General features: G+C 36.8%; 1 protein-coding gene across 1 annotated transcript in view; it reads right to left on the reverse strand.

Moving 5' to 3' along the window:
* Positions 1-4889: 4889 nt before the first annotated feature.
* Positions 4890-25187, reverse strand: part of LOC148502830 (cytochrome P450 2F3-like) — a 49953-nt gene continuing 29655 nt past the window's right edge. Inside the window, exons 5-10 of the mRNA XM_088449324.1 lie at positions 14186-14346; positions 12108-12284; positions 10902-11043; positions 9890-10077; positions 9312-9453; positions 4890-5161 (exon numbers count right to left, since the gene is read on the reverse strand). Of these exons, the coding sequence (XP_088305450.1) occupies positions 4980-5161; positions 9312-9453; positions 9890-10077; positions 10902-11043; positions 12108-12284; positions 14186-14346 (992 nt within the window). The 3' untranslated portion in view covers positions 4890-4979. The remainder of the gene's footprint in view (positions 5162-9311; positions 9454-9889; positions 10078-10901; positions 11044-12107; positions 12285-14185; positions 14347-25187) is intronic.

The following is a 25187-nucleotide window of genomic DNA, read 5'->3' on the forward strand; positions in this document are numbered from 1 at the left end:
CTCGATTTTTTTTTCTCAACCTTAATGTTACTGGTGATAAGATCTCATTCCATACTTCTTGAGCTCCCCTTATGTTTAAGAAGAAATGTGTCAGAGAATATTATTTATATGCTTTAATCACAGGTTTCAAAAATAGCTGGCGGACCTGGTTAAAACTGGATGAAAATCTTAAGGTCTGGTGTTGAAAGCAAACTAATGGTATGAGGTTTATTATTATCACTGTTCTACTAAAGGTGATTGTCTAACATCTTTGGGTAAAGTAGTCTCTGTCAGTATGTATGGTGCCACGTGAGTGATGTGAGTAAAAAAAACTCTGGGTACTGTTTTTAGGCTAATATTCTAGCATCTTTGTTGGATTATACTGTATATGTTAAAATAAGCAACAGCAAGTACCAAGAAAGGATATTATTATCCTTTCATTCAACTGGAACAATATTTTGGGTCATGGTTATGTGTCCCATAGAGTGAGCATGGAATTTACTTTTCTACAGATTTATACCCAATTTACTGGGTCTAACTCAAAGTACAACTTAAAGAAACAAAAAGAAGTTAACTAAGCTCCAAACACCACTGATAAGGATCAACCCAAGGGCCACACACCCTGTAATCATGCAATCATTGTCATATTCTGGTAAAAAATAAGACAATTTTCTCTTTTTCTTATTTGGATGCTTGTCTACACTCACTGCCTTTCTCTGGTTCTCTAATTAACAAAGTTCTTCTCCTCTTTGCTTCCTTTGTCAGGTGAAGTACCACTGGGCTCAGCCCTAGGTCTTCTGCTTTTTTATACATAGTCCACCACTCTTGAAAAATAAATAAGGTCCTTCAAAATTTAGTGGATGCAATTCAAAGGTACCAAAGGATGGTATACAGGCGCTAGAATGGTCTGTTTTTCCAAGTAGCCACTAAAATATAGGGTTAGTCAGACCCTTGACAGATACACAATAATACACTAGGTAGTAGCACTAAATGAGTATACAATGTTAGGAAATTATTGTATCAATATAGTAGTTTAAAATAAACAGTTGTAATAAAAAAGATTACACATACACTTTTGAAAGGAAATATGCATACACTAGTACATATGTCATATATAAACAATTTGCCTCACCCTTGTAAGTGTCCACATAATTTGTGTCTGTTCCTATAAAACTTCCGGTTCCAACAATTGGAGTATAAAATTCAATCTCCTTTTGGAAAATAGGACTGTTCAATGAATTGATATTTGACAGGAATTTCCACTGTATATTGGATTGGTATTTACCAGAATTTTCCACCCGTAGAGGGATGGTTCTGTTGCCATGCAAGTCCCATAGATAAAGCTTGGGGCCCTCAGATGTTCATGGTGTAAGTGATTGATCCAGTCCAATGGAGATCAGAGATGAAAATAAATTTCAGGATAACAGCAGTGTTTTAAATGTCCGGCAAGTTGTTTCAAGTTTTCAAATAGAATTGGAAGACCACTTGGTGGGTGATGGCATATACACCTAACGCATTTTGCTGTGTAGGATGACAGCTTTTTCAAAAAGCTACTGGGTCTAATTCAGAGTACAACTTAAAGAAACAAACAGAAGTTAACTAAGCTCCAAACACCACTGATAAGGATCAACCCAAGGGCCACACACCCTGTAATCATGCAATAATTGTCATATCCTGGTAAAAAATAAGATTATTTACTCTTTTTCTTATTTGAATGCTTGTCTACACTCACTGCCTTTCTCTGGTTCTCTAATTAACAAAGTTCTACTCCTCTTTGCTTCCTATGTCAGGCGAAGTACCACTGGGCTCAGCCCTAGGTCTTCTGCTTTTTTATATATATTCCACCACTCTTAATAAATAAGCTCCTTCAGAACTTAGTACAGTATAATCTCTATGGAAATAATACCCAAATTGAATTTGAAACTCAATCTTTCAAAAGAAGAATGAATAATATTTTTACCAGTCAACAGAAGTTATATCCCTAGTATCTCTATTTCTGTTGAACTAAGGGTTAGTTGCCATATTGACAATAAACCCTACCATTCCAGCTGATGGCCTAGGTGTTGTCCTTGCTCAGAATTGTCCTTTGCTCAAACTATATCCAAATCATGTTACATCAATCTAAGAAACATTTCCAGAACACTTAATTAACTAATATAAGGCATTGCAAAACTCTTACACTCATTATCTCCCACATGGACAAATGCAATAGTCTTCTCCTAAACAGACTTTGACCCCTACAATCTATTTTGTATACTGCAGCTGGACTATTTTTCCAGAAAAACAAAAACAAAACATTTTTGTACTGTTGCTCCACTTTATCAGTCTCTGCATTGGTTGTCTGTATTTTACTAACTACTGTTAAAATAGCAACATACAAAAGCAAGGAGAAAAGGAAGTGGAGAAAGATATAGAGATGCACAGAGAAGAGAGAGACACCAGAGAAGAGGGGGAATAAAAGAAAACACAGAGGGCCTAATTCTAAGTAGGACACAAACCACATGCAGTGCCGATGTTCATGTAGTTAAGCGATTATTTGCTAGTAGGCATGTGCAAATAATTTCATAAAACTCAAATGGTGCATGTGTTACCCTGATTGTATGCCCAAAGCTGCTATTTCAATCAGGTCAGAACGTATCAGAAATTGAGCAGCAAAAAGATGGGTGGTGACTGGGAGGTGGACTATAGTAAACACTAAGAAATCAGTCTCATGAATGTATGAAGGCAGTGTCAGTGAAAGCGCTTTCGATCTCAGACACACAGCTTCTTCCACATCAGCTATGTTTAGGTGGGGAAACAGCACGTGCTATAGGGCTTGTGCAAGTGTCGATGGTGCCACCAATAATTTGCAGATGGTGGCATGTCAATAATCATTGGCAGTGTTACAGCATGCAGTGACATAGAAATTGGGCATTTCAGTACTTGCAAATTTAGAAGCTCACTAGTACGCAAGGGGAAAGTTGAAACTAGCATTTGCATATTATCGTATCGTTGCTGTGATTCCGCCAACAGACACAGCAGCGTCCAACTCTGCATCTGGTCTAGAGAGCAGAATCTCAAAAGAAAAACCATGCAACGCCTGGGACAAAAGCTAGACCAATGGAAAATTCTTATACTAACATACAAAGCTATCTACACTAACATGCACCTCTCCCTAGCTGTTGTGTGAGCAGGCTCCATCTCTCTTCCCTGGTGGCATTTGCATCCCATAGTTATGTGCACAATGCTCCTTTCTAGCACAAACGCAATGTGATGTCACATTGGCACCAATATAAAATTTCTTCCTTATATAAGGAAGGTATTGGGAACTATTCAGTGCCAGAGTATTAGGTTCACACCAGTACTCCAGCATCTGTTCTCCCTGAGATGCTTCTGTTCTTACCTGTATCCTGATCTCACCTGTTTGTTGACTGTTCTTGCCTGCTTCTTTGGTAATGCTTCTTATGACTTTCTGGTTCTGACTTAAGCTTCCTCCTGACTTCCTTCCGCCTATCTCCTGGTATCGCAGTGCCTTTCTGGTTCTGAACCATGCCTAGAGGTCTTCTCTACAGAAAACTTCACAACAACCAATTTACTACCTGTCTTTACTTTCTCCAGATACCACCAGCCCATACACTATGAACCCAGTTAGGGGGCTGCAACCTGCGTATCAGGCACAGTGAATCCCAAACCTCTACGCAGAGGTCCCTGCTTAATGCCAAAGAAATGTCCAAAATGTTAGGCTCTGCACCTCTGTTCTAGGCCCACACCAGTTCATAAGTATATAGATGTGCCCACATGCATCTGTCCTCCGTGTGCTGCAAGTAGCGCCACACATAAATGTGGGAGCTCAGTGTGACTCGGTAGTGCCGAGCGTCTTTTTATGCGTCTTTTTACCTTCAAATGCATCTTATTCGCAAAACGACGCATCTAAATAGCACAAGCACTGTAACATTGTAATGTATTATTTCACATGCAGATACACCCGCAGTCGCTCACAGAACACAGGCATGCTGCATATAATTTTAATCAACAAAAGCTGCTTGCACTATCTAGTTGCATCGTTGTGCGAAAAAGACGAATTTGAATTTATTTTTTCTTTATTATTATTTGTTGCTTAATTTCGGTATGGGCATAAAAGTAGTGAGGTCAAAAGACAAAGCCATTCCGTGGGTTTTTTACTAGAGGCGTATTTATAATGGGTGCAGGGTGTGCGTTGCACATGGGCCGCGCACCGCACACCTTGCACCCATATTTTACTTACCTATCCGAAGTCACACGTCGGCACCAGTGTCAGCACTGTAAAAACACCTGGAAAATGGCTGCCACGGTCATTTTATCGTTATTTTGTGCATGCACAGTACAGAGAAAATGGCCACCACTGCCATTTTCTTTGGTGACCTACGCATGTGCTATAGACTCTGGGCACAATCTAGTGCCCAAAGTCTATCAGTGTGGTGCTGGACGCGCTGCTCTCAGTGTACTTCCAGTCACTGCATGGAGAGGAGGGGCCTGTGTTGGAGACTGCGCATGGGCCCCCTCCTCTCTTGAACGTCCCTGGTTTTTACTATGCTCTTTTCAAAGCCCAGGATATGTCTGTGCTTCAGGAGAGCAACACAGATAGTATGTCTTCAGTGTCAGACCTGAACATGGCTATCTCCAGCAAAGGGAGCTTCAGTACACCTTCTGTTATAATGATGTAATTATTTACTTTGTTATTTGATTACTCCTGTAGGCATACCTCTTAGAGAGACGTTTAGTATACAGGTAGATGTAGTGTAATTGAATTAAGGTGTATATTCTCAATATATAATTATTTGGGGGTCCCTCTGAACCCTCTACAGTGAATATGAACAGAAATCTAAGCAGTGATATAATAATAAAATAACATAGAACTAAACTGAAAGTTCTGTTTTAAAATATAGTGGCTTTGAAAAGCAGAAAAGACTGTTTATTCTCATCAAAGATTTTGGATTAGATGAAATCATAGTTTCAGACTTGAATTCAAAGACACCAGAACACTAGCGAGGCAAAATACAGCACTTGTACTGAGTAGGTACACTCCCCAAGCCACTTCCCGTTGGTTTGACATCTATCTCATACTTTCCAATCTCTGGTTTGAAGTTGAAATTTTGAAACAGAGATGTGAAGAAAAGAAAGAGCTCCATCCGGGCCAGGCTTTCTCCAATACATATCCGCTTCCCTGGTCAGAGAAAAACAATTATACTTATGTACTGTGAAACATGCCTTATGACATCTGGAGTTGTTCTGTAATACCCCTTTTACACCAGAGCAAAAACCTGGGTTATTGCTGGGTCTACCCGGGTCGCAGCTCAGTGTAAAAGGATCTATGAAAAATAACTCAGCTCAAGTGACCCGGCAATCCAACCCAGGTAGCTACCAGGGATGGACCCAGGATGGTTATCCGACCTGGGTCATGCCTAAAATGAGGTGATTGGTGGTTGTGGAGCAGTCACCTCCCACTTTTTATGACCTCACAAGTTTATTAGGGCAGACCCAGGTTAAGTGTGAATGGGGCTGACCTGAGAATAACCCAGAGTCTGACCTGGGTCGGAACCATATCAGAAAACCCAGTTCAGACCTGGGTTTTGGTGGAAAAGAGGTATACGTCAGTTGTCAGTGTCACTAAATGCACTAGAATGTGCCAAATTAGTATCTCTTTGGGCATTTACTGTATATACAGCATGGCTTGCAGTAAAATGTGTAATTACTATACAATTTATTGCTATATCTTTAATAGGATTGTTCCATCTGTAAATTGCTAATTAAACTTCTTTATGTTAAAAAAATGTTTATTTGTATTGAAAATCAATTTTCCAGATTTTTTAACTATTGGACAATAAAATCAATAGTAACACCTTCTAACATTCTAAAGAAGTACAAGAAATACAATAATTGTTATAATCACCTAAACACAAGCTAGGTACACACTATACAATTATTGGTCTGATTTGCCAATAATCGGTGATTGGCCAGATTAATAGTATAGTGTGTAGGCATGAGCGTTTCTGCCTTTGCCAATAAAATTGTTAAAGTCCACAAACTTATTCCTTTGCCTGCAATGGTTACGAGATAAGATAAATTATATCTGAGGGACCGCTAATAAATTTACAAGGAACACACATAATAAATTAGTTATTTATTGAAAATAGACATAAAAACCCATGAATGTATATGCACTTTAATAAACAATACTGATGTCTCAATTTCATAATTAGTCCCAATCCTCTTTGTTCTCACTTATATTAGTAGTAGTAATCTTCACTTTATAATAATGATGTAAACTCCTTTATATCTTTATAGCAGTCCCAACTCCATTAGCTGTATTGAATCTAACACTGTCATTAGTGAACTTACAGCTGTGATTATAGAGTAGGTGTATTTAAATATTAGTGCAGAGTTCTAGTAGATTTACCAAGCTGATCTCTCCTTTATAATGGTGTGAGTGCTTGCTTTTCTGCTGATCATATAAACTCCAGTCCTTTGCAGAACACTGCTGTGTAGTATAACTCACTGACAACAAGGAGAGTGGAAATTATATAGCATCCAATGACTGCCCATTGCCGCCTGGCACAGCCTACAAGTGCCCACTATTACTCTCTGAGGAAGCCATCAGGTGACAGAGAAATGCATTAGGGATTTGTTACCTTTTGTCCCACCACTCTGTAAGGAGCCACTAAGTAAGGAGCCACTTTGGGAATCCACTTGGAGACTGTATTGAGCGGCAGCAGGTAACTCATGGATGCTGTATCATCTTCATTCATTTCACCATGAGTGATATCAACTTGGAGGCTGTGCCAGGCATTGTGATTCATTTGAGAAGATGAAACATTTATTTGCAGTATTATTATTTATTTAGTTATTACCAGTTATTTATATAGCGCGCACATATTCCGCAGCGCTTTTACAGAGAATATTTGGCCATTCACATCTGTCCCTGCCCCAGTGGAGCTTACAATCTATGTTCCCTACCACATGCTCACACACATACACACTAGGGTTAATTTTTGAATTGAGCCAAGTAACCTACCATTATATTTTTGGAGTGTGGGAGGAAACCGGAGCACATGGTGGAAACCTACGCAAGCACAGGGAGAATATACAAACTCCACACAGGGCCATAGTGGGAATCGAACCCACGACCTCAGTGCTGTGAGGCAGTCATTCTAACCATTACACCCTAAGTATTATGAGATGGTGATCATCTACATGTTAAATAGACAGGACAATTTTTGGCCAATTAAATTCCATTAAACTTAACATAAGTGCCTGGTTCTGGAAAAACATAGTGCTTGGCAGAACTTGTGGCTAATTAATAAATGCCATGGAAATGTATCTTTTAACCAAATATATAGAAACAAATAACATATCAAGTCTTTGTATAACATAAATCGTCTACACAGAGACTTTGACCAGACCTAATCTATACACCTAATGAGGCTTACTATACTATGGGCTTGGTTCAGTAAGGATCGCAACTGCTATTGCACACGCAGTCTCACTGCGATGATATGATAATCCATTGCGATCGCTGTGCAGCACTACATAAGGACGCCCACCTTACCTTACACACATCTATAGTGTTTAGCAAGACTGCGAAAGCTTCGGTAACATGAAATACAATCGCAGCCTCATGCACACATGCACAAGCTCTGACCTTACTCAGGAATTGCGAACCTCATCACACACTGTGAAAGCCAAAGCTGTGTATGGCATCGCAGTGGCTAATTTATGCATGCCCCTGCAACGGCGATCATATGTACTGGCACTCTTGCGTTTCGCCTACCACCCCCCGTCATGTCCCCGAAATGGTATTCCCTGTCAATCACTCTGCGATGGGTCTGCGTAGTCACCATGTTTGCAGTGCTGATCACAGTGGCTGGTTCTAGCACTGCGATGCATACGCATCTGCAGAACACAACAGTTGGCTGATTGCATGCATAATTGCAGTTGCGATAATTGCTGAATCAGACCCTATACCTTTAAATTGGGACACTCGTAAATTATACAGGTTCTGTGGCTGCCTGACTTCAAGCCTACATTTCACCTGATTTTAAACAACCAAAGATCCTGTGTAATTCGTGGTTGTCCTGGTTTAAAGGGATAGTATAGTAAGCTTACCCATAATATAAGTGGGATTTTTAGAAACTGCGTAGTACGTTGCATATGTGAATATTTTGAAAACTCAATACAGGAAATCAAGCCACTATTATTTAGGTGGTAATAAGTTTAAACAATATATCTATCGAAGCAGAACTCATCAACATATCTAAGTGGAGTATCCCCGTGAACAAAAAGTAATTCTAATAAGGAATAATATGTGGCTAATTATATGAAAGCCACTAACATCATTCCTTGAGAAAAGGTAAATAATAGTATAATTCACATTTTATATGATTGAAGGATACTCTCCAATAAATCAAATACATTTTTAACATGTTGACATTTATGATGTGAATATAGGACAATTCTTTTGTTTAAGTCTGCTTATGTCCTCAGCCAGAGAAATAAAATAAAACGTCAAAATAAGCACCTTGCCTCTCTAGCACTAACTAAACATAGGTCTTTCCTGACTGTCAACTAAAATGAACATTGGAAGTTTAAGTTTATATCTCACTTGTACCAAATAGCAGGGTTTCTCTCTCAGAGACTCTGCAGTCCTTTTCACCAGACAGTGAGAGACTGGGAGGTATATTTACTAAGGTGCAGGGTTTTTAGAAGTAGAGATGTTGCCCATAGCAACCAATCAGATACTAGCTATTATTTTCTAGAAGGTGCTAGATAAATGTTAAGTAGAATCTGATTGGTTGCTATGGGCAACATCTCCACTTCTAAAAACCCGCACCTTAGTAAATATCCCCCAGATGTCCGGCCTGACAGCTTTATTTTTTCACATACAGAGGAGCAAGTACTAATTGGCATACTCTTAGGCCAGAGACCCTAAAGACCCGAATTAGGCCTAATAGATGGAGCTCGCCTTCACACACCATCAAGAAGCCCAGGAACCCTTAACCATCTTTTCCCAAAGCCCAAAAGCTGCTAAAAAAATTATAAGTAGAATCTGATTGGTTGTTATTGGCAATAACGTCTCTTCTAAAAACTCACACTTTATTAAATATACCCTAAGTACACATTATTAAATGTGAACTAAGATGCAATTTGAGGAAAAAGTAGCAAAATTGAGGAAAGAGTACACAGCTCATGAAATATCCTGGACTCTCGCGGCATATGGTGCAAAACAAAATGGTGTAATGGTCTGTAGGAGTCCATTACATTTTAAAATTGTTTCATTTCACAGGATACAGTAACAATTAGATCAATATCCGTCTTACCTGCAGCAAAAGGCATGTGTGCGTCATTCTTTTTAAAAAGACCTTTGTCATCCAGAAAATTGTTTGGGTTGAACTTGTTGGGTTCCACATAACTATTTGGATCATAATGGACAGAGTGCAGCAGCGGGGTGACGTGAGTACCCTAAAAGATGCATAAGTTTAGTCAGAGATTGAACACAAGTATTTTATGTTGATTTCTTGGTGTTAAAGCTTTTAAATATTTTTATTTATTGCAATTTAGAACATCATACAAGTTGACCAGAAATAGTTTTCTTTCCTTATATTTTGCTATATGCACAGCTAATCATCCAACAACAGTTTCACTAGAAAGTGGAGAAGAGTGTTTTGATCATCTAGGTTCCATATTAGAGCAGATCAAGTTATTTGGGACATGGACAATCACGGAAATATTTTTAGAAGTTGCCAGTTTTTGTGAGATTGATTGAGCACGTAACATTAGAGATTATGTCTTGTAATCAAAGGAGACATTTCAGTTGTTATTTTCATTGGATAGTGCACTAAGATTCCCTTTCCAAATACATTATGGGTTATAAATAACATATATGGGGCTCACTGACCTTTGGAATGGAGAATCCTCTAAAAACTGCATCTTTTGATGTTCTACGAGGAAGACCAATAGGTAAAACATCACAAAATCGCATGAGCTCATGGATAGTTGCATCGGTATATGGCATCTTGTTCCTGTCTGCTATCGTTGGACTTCGATCTCTCCCCACAACTTGATCAATTTCCTCCTGCATTCTCTCTGCAGTAGGGTGGAGAGAGTTGGAGACATGAATGAATAAACATGATATCTATGTAATATATTCTAACTTTATGCTTACAAATTGTCTTGAAATATCCTAAACTTTTAGAAAAAAACTGAGGAAGCTCAACACAGCATCTGGTTCTAAATTTGAAAAACTTTGCTTTTTATTACTCTGGAACCTGTATAGTTTCAGCAAGAAAAATCTAGAGAAGGGATGTCTAACTGGAGATGTACAGTAAGTAGGATGAAGCGTTTTAGCACTTATCTGACTAATATTCTTTTACAAAAATGCCTGTGAAATTGTCAATCTACTGTATACCAGTGGTTCCCAAACTTTTTTGAATCACGACCCTCAGTGTATCAGCATCCTTTTCACAGCACCTCCGAAGCCAAAATTTTGTTATTGAGAAATTCAGAAAAAAAATTGTAAAGTAGTTAAGTGAAGTAAATTGTACTTACCTGTCGTCCTTAGGTTCAGTTGTGTGGTGGTGGACAGGTTTTCACTTCTGTTTCTCCACATATTTACATTACATTGACCATTAATAATTTGATCTGGTGCTGGACCACCAACCTGATGTACCCTTGCAGGTGTCCCGAGGCACTCCAGGGTGCTGCAGCGCACAGTTTGGGAGCCACTGATCTATACTAATATTATAAGAACATTGTGTCTGTATGTTTGCTCCAAGTTGGTGCAGAAACTACTAGACCGATTTTCATGAAAACTTCTCCATCTTGTAGTAGAGTATATACACATGTGTGTGTAAATGTGTGTATATATATATATATATATATATATATATATATGTGTGTGTGTGTGTTACCTGCAACTTCTGGGTGCTTCATGAGGACCAGGATGCCATATCTGAGAGTTGTGCTTACTGTCTCTGTTCCCCCAAAGAGCAGATTTTGAATGGTTCTCTTCAAACTTTCGTAGTAAAATGCAGAGTCTGGGTCATCCATTTCCTGAATATGTGGCAGCATTACATCATTATAGAAACAGATGTAACCTTACAAGCAGGTTTTATGTATTTCTTACAGGTAAAGTGCAGAAATAATTTAATTGCACTATTACTATAGGAGTAGAACATTTTGTTATATGTAAAGATCCTTGTTGTAGATATGCACATAATAAAATATAATATACAGTAACTTCAAACAATCTCTCACAGTCTTATCACATATTGAAAATAGCTTTCAAATTGGAATGGAAATCCATGGGAAGTATGTCTTAGATTCAATTTAAAAATTAGTCAAAAGTTTGCCTTCATTTTTATTTATTTTGTCCCATGCTCCCTTAATCTTGACATCACTATCTCTTCTGGTCAGACTTTTATTTCTTGGCCACATTCTCATATTGATTATAATAATACTAGATTTAACCATATAACCAGCCCAGTAATCCATGTTATTTTTGGACCACAATAAAGTGAGTGTCTCATTGATGAACCTGGCAAGATAAAAACAAAGAGTGAACCAGCAGGTGATAAATATGATTTTCCTTATCTTGTGTTCTCTCAGCACCCTTACTTAATATTAGATATGTTTGCTGACCCCCATGTTTTGGTTTTGGTTTTGAATCTGGATTCATCTTCTTATTTTGATGTTGGTTTTGCAAAGCCACCCTCAACTGTTTTGGTTTTGTTATTGGATCTGGATTTTTTTTAACAAAAATGATAAAAAGATTTGCAGTCCAAACCCCAAAATTTTGTTTTAAAATCTGAATTCCAAACCACTGGAACATCAGAACTGCGCTTTGGATTTATCTGGATTTTCTCAGGAGATTAGAACTGCGACTTGGATCTGTCCGGATTCACAAAATTCGAGTAGGTTTGGATTTCTAAAGAACCAAACCACACATCTCTACTTGGTATATCAAATTAATTCCCAGCAATAAAAGCCTTCATTTCTCTAAGACCTCTCTCATTTTAGTAGCTTGTCCTATCTATCCTCCCCTTCCACAAAATCTTTGCATTTATGTCTAAATAGTTCTGAGGTTGGTCCTAGTTCTAGCACATGGCTATTTTTACCTCCTTGATCTTGATGAGGAAACAGTCAATATAATCACGAGGATTTTCCGGATCCAGTGTTTTCTCATGATACTTGATCATTTCTGCTGAGATTTCAAAAATATCTTGAAAGTTTTTCTTTATTTTCCTGTGTAGACCTGGAAGATAATCCATGATGCCTGGAAACATGTTGTATAGCTGAGGAGAAATAAAATAAAGTATATATATTATTATATATTGACTTTAAATGACTTATCCTAACAACATGAATATTTACTACATGAATATTTACTTCATCCTCTTCCTTTTGGTATATACCAGTATGCTGGCCAGACCTCATTATACTCTGCTACGTTGTATTGTATAGTGCAGTATATTTATGTACATTAATATGTAGTGCTATTAAATATACATGATACTCTGCTGATATTGCCAAGACTGCTAAAAAAAAAAATGCCCGAAAAGACCATTTTCCTTCCTAATAGTAAATTATATGTTGAATTATAGTTACTGAGATAAAAAATATCATGTCTAAAATTAGTAATATTATATTGTTTAATTATAGTTTTAATTAATTCAAATAATTTTTAGAGTATATTTGATTGTATTATACAATAATTAATAAAGAATCTAAGTGTACCTGATACTTACAAATGTGTAATACAATTTAAACCGGTAAGCAGTCAGGTTGTATTTGTTCACTATGTTGACATAATATCGATACCAGAATGTCAACATGTATAAAATGTATAAAATGTTGACATCTAACATGTTGACATCTAGAAAATGTCATCATGAACAACATTTCAACATATCACATGCCGACTTAGTGAACATATTGACATTAGCATTAGGGTTAGGCTTAGGTTTAGAGGTTAGGATAGTGGTAGGGTTAGGAATTCAGGTTAGGGATACCTCAGAAATGGTTTGCCAACATTATGACCATGTTGTCGGACATTCTAATATTAAAATTGTGAATATCATCACGGTCACTGTAGATATAATATACCAAACCATTTAAACTTGAGGATATGTTTTAAAGCTAAATAGTTTTGATTTATTAATGTATCTTACATCCTTAATATTATGATGTTCTGGTCTTATTATTATCAAACTATTTATTATTGCATTTTATTATCTTTCATATTGTTTACATCTTGATTTAATACAGAAACATTTGGTGAAGTTTTATCTCTTTAAACCAAAAAAACTGGTGCTGTATATACATGGTACAATATTTATTATTATTTTTATATTTAAATGTCCTCATGTGTGTGTCCCTTTTTTATTTAATGTTTCCCTTGAAAAAAGCAGTTGAAGTGAATATTATTTGGTTCCACCAAATAATATTCACAGTGATAACAGTGAGAATCTACTGAGGATTTTTTGAAAATAATGGGTCCCACCTAAGTCTTGTTACAAATGAGGCCTGAGCTCATTTGGCTTCATGGGAGCCAAGTAGTTTAGGTAAAATTTCATTTTGGAAAGGGTGTGAAGAATGCACTCTTGTGTAATTTTTGTTTTTGATACTTTTCTTTTAACATGCAGATAGAAAGACCTTAACTAATTTTTTAGACTTTTAATGAAGAATTCCTGTAGTATCTGTGCTTATTATTACACTGTAATGGGTCAGATGGTGCAGGGGACATATAAAGATTATCTTGGGCATTAGAATGACCAAGGTTCTATAAACCCAAGTCCTCATGTTTTGACATTGGGTAAAAATGTTATAGGATATTGCACTATAAGTCTAGGACAGGTTGGTGTGGATTCTGTACATGGTAGCTACCTTCTTTAACTATTCACATGCTAAAGCTTTGGTCCCTGAGGACAGTTTTGGCTGGGGTTAAGAGCAGAGGTGGACTACCTTAGATCTGTGGCGAATGTGAGTCTGAAGACCTTTACCTCCTATGGGATTTTTTGGCAGTGATCAGGAGTTAAGAAGCCCCAACAGTCTTGTGATCTTATGGTGAAAGGGACCCTTCCTCTTTGCTTGAGTATCTGAATAACCATAGACAACAGGGTTCTTGTTTTGTATATCTACATACTCTGTATTTTAGGATTTTTTAATTTAAATAATCAAATGTTTGTATACCTACCGTCCCCCATGTGCTGCTCATGATTAGGAAGTTACTATTGATGCTGTTAATTATGGCTAAGAGTCTCTTGTCCTTATAATCAAAACGACTTCCATAGACAATTGAGCAGATAACATTGGAAACTGTTCGTGCAAAGTATGCGCCGGGGTCCACTGGTGACCCTGAGAAAGAGTAAGCCATTTGATTAAAGCTTAGATCATCAACCAATGTCACACAGAGAAATTTACTAATATTATTGTACAGATTATCCAACACATAATAAAAAAATAATAGCTTGGACAATGGAAGTTATAGTAAAACTTATAAATGTATTATTTTTTTATTAAAAGACATCTCATCTGTTTAATTGTCACCATTTTACAGCAGAGACTATCCTTTGCTAAAACTTGTGGTTAGACTGGAGAAACTAGTCAAGCTCTGCTTTCCTCAATGCTGATTGATAGCGGGCTTTGGAACTTTATTTGAAGATTAGCACCCTCTGCTTATGTGTCCCAGTGAGGGACCCACTGATTAATACCCTTATACAGCCCTGTTTTGTGAGAACTTTACCTTGTCCAATATAATACCAATGCTAACTGTGCACAGTCATCAGTTAATTACAGATAGCATATTGAGGCTGTGAGCCTCTGGAGTGATAAACTTAGCTCTCATACAGAGCTTAAAATTACTTTAGGGATTGACATCATGACATCATAGACCTCCTCTCATAACAGCAGAGAGTGAGATACAGTATCTTCCCTGCCAAACTTACACTGAAATGACACTATCCATTATTGGGTATATGCAGCTGCCCTGTGTCTGGAAATCCACAATTATTTTACACATTAATTGGATATTTAGTATTTATCCCATTATAAGACTGCTAAGCTCCAGTCTATGACTTTTACCTTTCCTTTGTGATTACATTGAACGACTCACTAAGTATATGATATAAGTGTAACCGATATTTATAAAGAACTGGCTAACATATGTTTACACAGAAATTTTGCAGAATATTAACTTGGTACATCAGAGGTGTCTGTATACAGAAAAAAATATTTTCAAATACCTATTAAAAGCTAAATCATAGAAAATAGTGTATACTGAAAATGCATTTGCTCACAAACATCATATATTGTTGAATGTATCAGAGTTCTTACTGTATGTGCTACTTTTATGTTTATTTTGAAGTAAAGTGACATTACTGTATGTATTTTAGCCTATTCTGTGTTGGTTCAGTATTTTAATTCAATTGACTGTTTATAGATCAGCAAACAAACCCCTACCACTTCCTACCTTGATGGCAGCAGCAGATATACATAAAACATTGAACTATTGATTGGGGGTTTATGTTTAGGTAATTTTATTGTAGATTATTATAACCCCCACCCACTCACACACACACTTTGCACCTGAATTATATTATTCAGTGATGGATCAGTCAATGGGTCAGGGTGATCATCCTAGTAATAGTAGCACAGGCACTAGTACTTATAGAACTTCAATTTAAAATATTAATTTATGGAAATAAAGTTGATGTATGAACAATAAAGTTTAAAAGTGGCAGCTCCAAATCACATAAATCTTGTTTAATGTCAAATAAAACATCAGCTCGTGGTAATGTTACTGGCAAAGGAAATGATCATTGATTGATGTGACCTCCCATATCACCAACTAAAGCAAAAAGTACTTATAAGGTTGATTTCCACAATTTATATGCTTGGGAACAGCAGCAAGCCATCAAGAGGTAGACATCTAACCATGATATAGGGAGAGGGGGACATGTTTCCTTACTGAAGCACTATGGAGACTTCTTCCAGTTGTATGCAAGCTACTAAAGCCATTTGAATATGTAACAAAATATTAAGTTTAGACACTGCCAGCCTGAGACAAGTTATACCCCTAAGTAAACTACTCAAAAATCATTTAGAAAAACTAAAAGAGGATATGATGAAAGCAAGCAACTCTGCATAGTATGTTAGCCTAGTAGATCAATATCTTCATCCCCTTTGCAATGACCAAAGGGTGTGCAAGATAATGACCACATTTTGTCAACCATACTTGATCCTAGGTTTTGTCCTACAGATGTGTCCTCATACACCTAGGAGTAAAGTTACTAAAGGTCGATTTTAAGCAATTTTAAATTGATTAAAATCAATTAAAATCAACCTTTAGTAAATATACCCCCCTCGTGTTTATATGAAATATAGCACAAATGTGAAGAGGTGAAGCGTACCATCTTTTTTAAAAAAAAATTGCATTTTATTCGCATTGTAGACACAATGAAACACCACTCACATATGATGGACTGAGACTTTAACCACCCAAGTATTTCACTCAAAGTCCTGATGTGCTTTGTATACAGATTTAGACCTGTATTCAATTAGAGGTGAAAAGCATACAGTTTTGTGAATGCAAAGTTTTCGCCACATTCCCGCTTACCGCCCTATTCAATTCCGAAACGTTTGCACATGTGCGGAAAGTCCACTGCCTAAAACATGCGAAAAAGTTTCTCCACCCAAAGGTAGGAGAAAATATGTGCAAAAATCTCTATTTTGGTCTTAAATAGTGGGGACTTGGTTCAGAACCCTTTGGACACCCCTCCACCACCAATGACTATTAAAGCAAAAAAATTGTTTAGAAACACTGAAATACCCATTAAAAATGTCAAGTCAATTTTGGTGCAAAAATGTAAAAAGTGATGGAGCATGTGTCTAAAGTACTGGGTCAGGTATTTGGGGGGGGCTTTATGGACGGAACAGGTGTTTTTAGGATGGCAGGGGGCTGCAGCAGGTATTTTTTTTAAGTTTTTTAATTTGCAATTTTTTTACACATAAATATACTAGTACCCATTCTAATGTACCCCCAATTTTACTCCAACAATTATATATCACAAAATAAATTGATTTCTATCATTTTTCCACACTAATGCAAAAGTGCACATAACAGTCCTTTGACTCAATTTATGAACCCTAAATACTTTTAGGAGTGCTATTAATACACTTCTTTATTGATTTCCAGGGTCAGTTAGGCATGTTTTGGTGTACGGACTGATTTCCCCAAAATATCCTGTCCTTTTTGCTAGTGTCGCCTTTCGCTGCATTCGCACATCTGCATTTTCACCTGTTTTCCAATTGAATGCAGGAACGCGCATTGTGGAAGTACGCGATAACTTTGCATACAAACAGGCGAATGAAGCGAAAACATAGCATCAGTGAATACTTTTCGCCGCCCGCTACTATTCGCCTTTAATTGAATCCAGACCTTAGTCGCACACAGATATAAAAATGGAGCATTTAAAATGAATCAGTGCAGTCTCGTGAAGAGGTTTGTCACATCCAATTGCAAATAAGATGCATTTTTAGGCTAAAAAGACACTCAGCATAAGCTGAGTCGCATGGGACCTGGTGTATTTAGGCTAAATGTATGAGGACACATCTGTAGAAACCTAAACTGTTCATTCCTTGTAATATCTCCCAAAAGCAGAAAAAAAATAGAAAAAAATCTACTGTAGAATAATGTATTTTTAATAAAAATTCTCATAAAACAAATATTCGCTAAAGTATGTAAAAATAATCAATCCACATTGAAACACCTTCCAGAGATGCCATGGATAAAGGCTCAACAGTAGTTACCAAGTCCTGAGCACCTGCACTAGCTGATAAAAATAATTCTACTTGCCCAATTATACTGAAAGCATTAACCACAATCTGAGGAACTCATCCCACTTGATGTGACATTTCTGTGTATAATGTCCACATGTTAAGTTTGAATGGTGTTGCCGTCAGGATGCTGTATAAAATGGATAATATTAATAAAACATAAAATATTTAATTTAAAAACCATTTGATATCAAGTCTCCATTTAAACCTCTTGGCATTAAACTGTTAAATTCGAAGATCCATTTAATTTCTAGTTCTTTGTCTAGACTTATGAATCTCCAATTGTTAGTAACTTCCTGAATTCCCAATTAAATTGCAATTTCATGGTTGAAACAGTTATCGGGTATCTTAAAAGTGGAATAAACTGTTTTGGTATCTAAATTTTTTAAGATATATATATGTTCAGAAAACTGCGTATTGAGATGTCCCACAGAAAACAACCACACCTGCATTCCAGTATACTGTATAGATCACATTTTTGGAGTTATAGGTAATACATTGGTTTATAGTAAAGTTCTTTTTATTAACTGAAAACTCTTCAAAATTTCAGTTCTACTCTTTAGTATTTTATACACATTACATGGCCTGATTCATTAAGGATCACTATTGTGATCATAGCTCCGTAATCACACGCAGGACTGCTTCAAAAATATGCTAATGAATGCTATCACAATGCTGTTGCACTGCCAGCATAGAGATACCCACTGCCTCCCACTATCACTATCTCACATCTGTAATACCTTGCAAACCTCCATAAACATTGGTAACATTGAGTACCATCGGCACCTCAGGCAGAATTACAGCAGCCCTGACCCAGCTTAGAAATTGCTAACCTCGTTGCACGCAGTAAGTACTCAAACTGCGTATTCAATCACACTGGCCAATTTATGGACAGGCATGCCTGTGTTTCACTGACCACCCCCCGCCAACACCCCCAAATACTCACTGCCTGTCAATCACTTTGCGATGGCTCTCCCTGGTCTTCATGATTGCAGTGCGATCGCAGTGGTGCCTTTGCACACTTTGATGTAAATGCATGCGCAGTATTAACAATCGGCTGTCTGCATACGGTTTAGAAGTTGCAATCCTTAATGAATCCAGCCCACAGTCTCCACATCTTTGGAAAACTTTTTGCCTTATACTTCCTCTTGTTTACTCCTCTAAAACACTCTTCAACCTACAGTATCTGTTTTTATTTTAATGATGGAGCCTTTTTATACTGTATATGAATGTGAGATATTAAGATTCTTAAAAAAAAAATGATAGTCTAATTCAATTTTTAAAGCAAAAGAAAGTGTCCAAGCACTTGATAGGCATAATTTGTTAAAATCTAAATTGTTCTGACCTACAGTAACAGTAATCAGTATAAATAGGCTTTTATTACCCAGTATGGGTCCTTCCATAAAAATATAGAAACAATTATTCAAAGGAATTGGAATATATTAAAGCAATATAACATCTTAAGGAAGGCTCTACCAGAATATCCCACATTCATATATATATAAAAAGGCTTCATTGTTAGAAAACAAATTGGTGAAGAATGTTTTGGAGGAGTATAAGAACAAGTTTTCCATCAGTGTGGGGACTGTATTATGTGTAAAATAATAAAGAGTAGAAACACACATTTCAAAGAATATTTAGTTAAAGATATAAAATATACTATGAACCAATATATTATCTGTAACTCCAAAAATGTAATCTATGTATTGGAATGCAGGTGTGGTTTGTTTTCTGTGGGGCATCTCAAAAAGTGGTTGTCTGAACTCTTATCCAATATCAGAAATGTTTTAGATCCCATTTTAAGATTCCATAGCTGTTCCGAACATAAAATCGTAAACTTCTTTGGAATTCAGTAAGTTACAAATAATTGGAGACAAAAAAATAGCTTGTTCAGAAATTAAAATGGATCATGAATTCAAATATTTAGTGCCAAGAGGTTTAAATGGAGAGCTTTAATTTAAATGGATTTTATACTGTACTAAATAGTGTTTTTTATGGTTTAATATGTTTTATTTATATTATCCTTTTTGTTTATATCCCTATGGCAGCACTGTTCAAACTGATCATGCAGACATTATACGCAGGAAGTTTCTATTCATCACTTTCGGGAAACCATGCTGGAACGCATAATACATTCCTTTGTTATACACCGCAATAGGATGTGACATCATATCCACCAAATGGAATGCATGCAGCATCCAAGATTCACTAACCAGAAAGAAGAGGACTCTGGGATATTATAGGAGGTATTAGGTTAGGAGCTCCCGGGGGAAACTTAGGGTTAGGCATCCCCCCTGGGAGGGTTAGGGTCAGGCACCCCCAGGGGGAGGTTAGGGTTAGGCAGCCCACTGGGAGGGTTAAGTTTAGGGTTTGGGGATGGGGGGTTAAGTTTAGGCACTTATGGGGAGAGGTTAGGGTTAGGCACTAGGGGGAGGTTAGGGTTAAGTACCCCTAAAGGAGGGTTAGGTTTTGGGGGGGAGAAGGTTATAAATAGTTAACTTACTTACCCTGTCGGGATCTTCTGTTGCCGGTCTGCCAGCATGGGATTTGAACCGCCAGACTTGGGTCCGGCGGTCACACATACCAATTCCATTTACTTAATTTCACTATGATCTACCACTTTTGAAAAATTATTTAATTGAAAATACATCAAGTGGGACAAGTTCCTCGAATAGTGATCAACCCTTCCAGTATCATCGGGAAAGCAGAATTTTTTAATCAGCTAGTACATGTGTCCAGAACTTGTTAACAAATGGATTACTTTCACATACTTTTGAGAATATTTGTTTATGTGAATGTTTTTTTTTTATTAGAAATACAGTATTCTACTATACTGTATTTTTTTCTATTAGTGTTTTATGCCTTTGAGGGAGATTAAAAGGAATAGACAGTTTTCTATGAGGAGAAAAGGAAAGAGATTCCATCTGAAAAGGAAAGAGATTCCATCTATTACATACTTCAATTTTCTCTAATTCTAGTAAAAATTCAACCTACTAGTGTTTGAACATCTTTTTATATGGAATAAAGCAAATTGCTACTATAGCCCTTTTTCTTCAGTTCCAGTAAGGATAAATCTTTGATGGGGTGTCTTTGATTCTCATTAATTAAGGGGAACATCTGACATTATTCCTTCATTTGGTGTGATCACACAGCATGTGAACTATTGTATATGTAATATTGTACTATGTTTTTGTTGGTGATAGTGTGGTAACAGATTTGGAAATAGTTTCACTTTATCTTTTCTTATTTATTTTTCGTTTTGGTACATATGCATTCTGCTTTGAATGAAATGAAACCAGGGTGAGTTTTTTGTCAAAGTGACCAAAGTTTGTTGTCTTGCTATCTGCAATGAACTCTGGAAAATACATCACTCCTCCAACTGAGAAACCTGATATAACAACATACAACACAACCAAAGGAGGAGTGCACACATTTGACCAGTTGTGATCTATTGCCTCTTACAGCCAAAAAATGTTGGCCTTTATGTGTATTTTATGGTGTACTCAATGCTGTAGGAAAACATGTCTACGTGATCTACAGTGAGAACAACATCAATCAAAACAAAACTGTATTGGCCAGGCATCTGTTTCTTCAATGACCAGCTAACAGTCTGATGGTTCTGAGGTTGGAGCACCATTTGGAGTGACCAACTTTACTTTGTGAAACCCGGGCGTTATTACAGTGTCCTTCAAGTAAACCTGGTTCCAGCACAACCTACCCAAGGACTGCAACCTAGCCAAAGATGTGATTTTTGTCCCTTGTCAAAGGACTGCAAGACGTTGCTCAAGTATATAGACTGTGAAATGTCTATGTACATGGCTCATCATGCAATGTTGTGTTTCAACTGTCTGTGATTTTTTTACTGTTAACTCTATGTGGATAATTCCCTTGAGTTCTAAAACATGTGTACAATAATTAGAATACATTTTCATTGATTAGTGTGGGTCCAAATAGTTGGATCTCTCAGACCCGTGGTTAGTGATAACATTATTTTTTTTAAGGTTAGTGAACCAGGGTTCAGAATCAAAAGTTTGGGTGGAGGGCCCAAAGACAAATCCAATCCAAATGACTAATTATTTATAAATTTTCTTGTTGGAATATGTATGGATCATCATCTGTACAATTAAATATTGACTTTTTTTGTTGTGACTGTTACATTTTTAAAATAAAATAAAAAATAAGTAATAAAAATGAAATCTACCTGCTGCTCATTTAATGCTTTCTAGAGATTTGGCCGTCAGCACCCTCCCTCCCTTCCTCAAGTGCTCTGAGGTGCTCCAGATGCTGTCTTCCAAGGGTTTGTAGAGCACTGCATAAGGAGCATGCAGGCTTTATTTTAAAGAAAAGGAGTTGGTGTGGTTCTGAAAGATGAGGGGTTTCCTCTTACAAGTCTGCATCCTTTAAAATTCAGCACCAAGGACAAACATTAATATTTGCCAATGAGGATGCCATGATGAAGACATTGTCCCCCAATGGGAATGTCAGCAAAAACTAAGACAGTAACTACAAGTTTACGACAAACTTGACAAAAACATATACTGTAAAGACACTCGATGATGATCTGGTCAATCATTCAGCAAGTACTGTTGTAAATAATAACAATAATAATAATAATAATAATAATAATAATAATAATAATACTGCCTCCCATATCTGTTAACTTCTAGTTGCCTGCCTGATGTTCATGACTCTTATCTGAGCATGACATGGACCAGTATAGGAGCTCACTAGGAATTTAAAATCTATTAATGAGCTCACCCTATCTCACACAGTGTTTAACTAAGTCAGCACTTTTAACCTTGGAGGAACTCTGTTGTGTTGTGGAATATGCTTTATTTGATGCTTTGACTATTACCATTCTGATATAATATTATAAACTTTGTTGGCTGCTGTCTCATTCCTCTCCTGAGCATCCTATAGTCTGCATCACAAACATCTGGACAAGCTGAGAAAACTCCACTGCACCAGCAACCATTGTAGAGAAATGGTGTGAAGTTTGTCCAATGCCTAGTCGTGTGTAGGGTGCATATACTGTATCTCCTATTTATATTTATATATTTTCCATGAATTTCAACAGTCTGCACTATATATTTTTATCATATTTTCACAACAACACACGTCAAGAAGGAGGACATACAACACTATTAATACCAAGAAAGCACCATGAAGAATCCTTTTCATCACTACTACTGTACATCCAATAGTTCCATTGTCTCAGGCAGCACATCTTTGGTCTCTGTATACCCACGTATAGTATACCTTTGGTGATAGTCCCCCACAAACCAAATGAATACACAAAAAGAACTTTGATTATTATTGAAAAATTACATATATTTAAATTGTGTGTTAATTAACACAACATACACTACAGTAAGTAGTAGTACTGTGACTCACAGCAATGCTATCTGTCTGTCTCAATAATGTACGATTGTATGACACTTTTGGGAATCCATCCTGGCAAATGTGATTTGTATTTGAATGTTAAAAACAAAAAAACAAAAAATAATAATAATAATAATAATAATAATAATAATAATATTAAATGAAAACAAAAAATTATGTGAACTGATTATTCTGGTTTCAGTTTAAAGGCATGCAGACTTACATACAGTATAATAATGTAGATGCTTAGCTCTATTATTCAATATGTTATGAATTATTTATTGCATGAAAATGTAATATATGCTAATACCCATTTTCATGTACCCCAAATTTGATAGGACACCTTATTTTCCCCCCAAAAAATTGCTAAATGCTATTCTTTACCACTTTCCCAAAGATGCTATACAACACCTATTGAGACCGTTTAAAGACCCCACATACCTATAGCAGGGCTATTTGGGGGTACCCATAGTGAACCCCCATGTCAGAGCATCTTTTGGGGGTGTCAGGCTGATTTCCCCAAAAATGACAAGACATTTCGCCGATTTCCTTTTCGCCAAAATTAAATTGAATACGAGGGAATAGCGGGGATGAGCCCAATACTTTATCGCTGGCAAAACCTCCAATGACGGTGAAAAGTGCAGCAACAGACTTTTCACCTCAAATTGAATATGGCCCTAAGACTCTCCTATTACAGCAGCCATACAGTGACTACTAGAAGCCCGCAAGTACACTGTATCACCACCACGATTTTAAAGAGGCATAGCGCTACCTTACACCAGTGTACATACCACCTTAACGATCGGTGCACTAAAACGTCCAGTGATACCTTAACACATCAGGCTGCATCAGTACTCTTGTTTGCACACCCGTTATGTCCTTGTGTCTTATGTTATTCGTTGCTCTCCCTGGTTTAGGCTGTACCACGTGTGGACTAACAGCCACCATCACCAAACAACTGTGCAACACATATAATACTTTCTGCACTCTGTCCAAGTGTATTGTCTACTACCTAGCCAGAGAAGTTGCACAACACCAATCCCACCCAGTGTTATCCGAAGCACAATTCCACTACTACTACATTGCTAATAATACTTAGTAGCGCATTGTACAGTTTGCGTATACTTTATATACTGTACTTGTTTGTGTGTATGGATTTACAGGTGCATTACAGGTGCATTATAGGAGCACAATTAAATATTCTCTGTAAAGAAAGCTGCATAATATGTTGGCACTATATAAATAGAGGATACTACAAGTAAGTAATACTACCATGGTCTGTGCTACTGAAATGTACCTGAACTGCTAAGAGAAATTTTTTAAATATATTATAAAACAGTCCTATTGTACACCAGGTGGTGATATGAATAAGGTATAATATTACACTATATACAGTAAGCTGCTATTATATATAACAAAGGCAATAAATAGAATAAATAGGCTTCATAAATGAAAAGAGCAGCACTACAAAATAGCTGGAATTCAATTGTGGCATTTAGCTAATACAAAAACCACATAAAATAAATATTTTAATGACAAATAATATTCTGGAATATGGAAACAATTGATTATAAAATTATATATTTGTAGACAATGAATTTCAATAAAAATATCATAATGTTACACTAAATTGCACATTTCTTTTGAATTGGACAGCAATAATTAGCCAGGTCCTTTATGTACAGATAGAAGAAGACTCTCTGCCATGGGTTACAATTCCCAGACATTCGTACCTACAGTATAGCTTCATTTAGAATCTGTGTCACATTATAGCTGCATCAAAAGTGGCTTAGAATGTAGAATTATAGGTTCTTAGGATTTGTATTTTTGTTGTAATGGAGTTGATATAAAGATGTGGATTAAGCAAATGCTGCATTGCAGGATGCATAGTGCTGCTCACTCGTATCAGTCTTCAGCCTTTTACCAATTCCCAGGTTAGCATCTGAGTCACACACCTTTGCTACCTGCAAAGCCAGTGG

The sequence above is a fragment of the Taudactylus pleione genome, unplaced genomic scaffold, assembly GCF_031769625.1.
Source record: "Taudactylus pleione unplaced genomic scaffold, aTauple2 ptg000481l, whole genome shotgun sequence".
Lineage (NCBI taxonomy): Eukaryota > Metazoa > Chordata > Amphibia > Anura > Myobatrachidae > Taudactylus > Taudactylus pleione.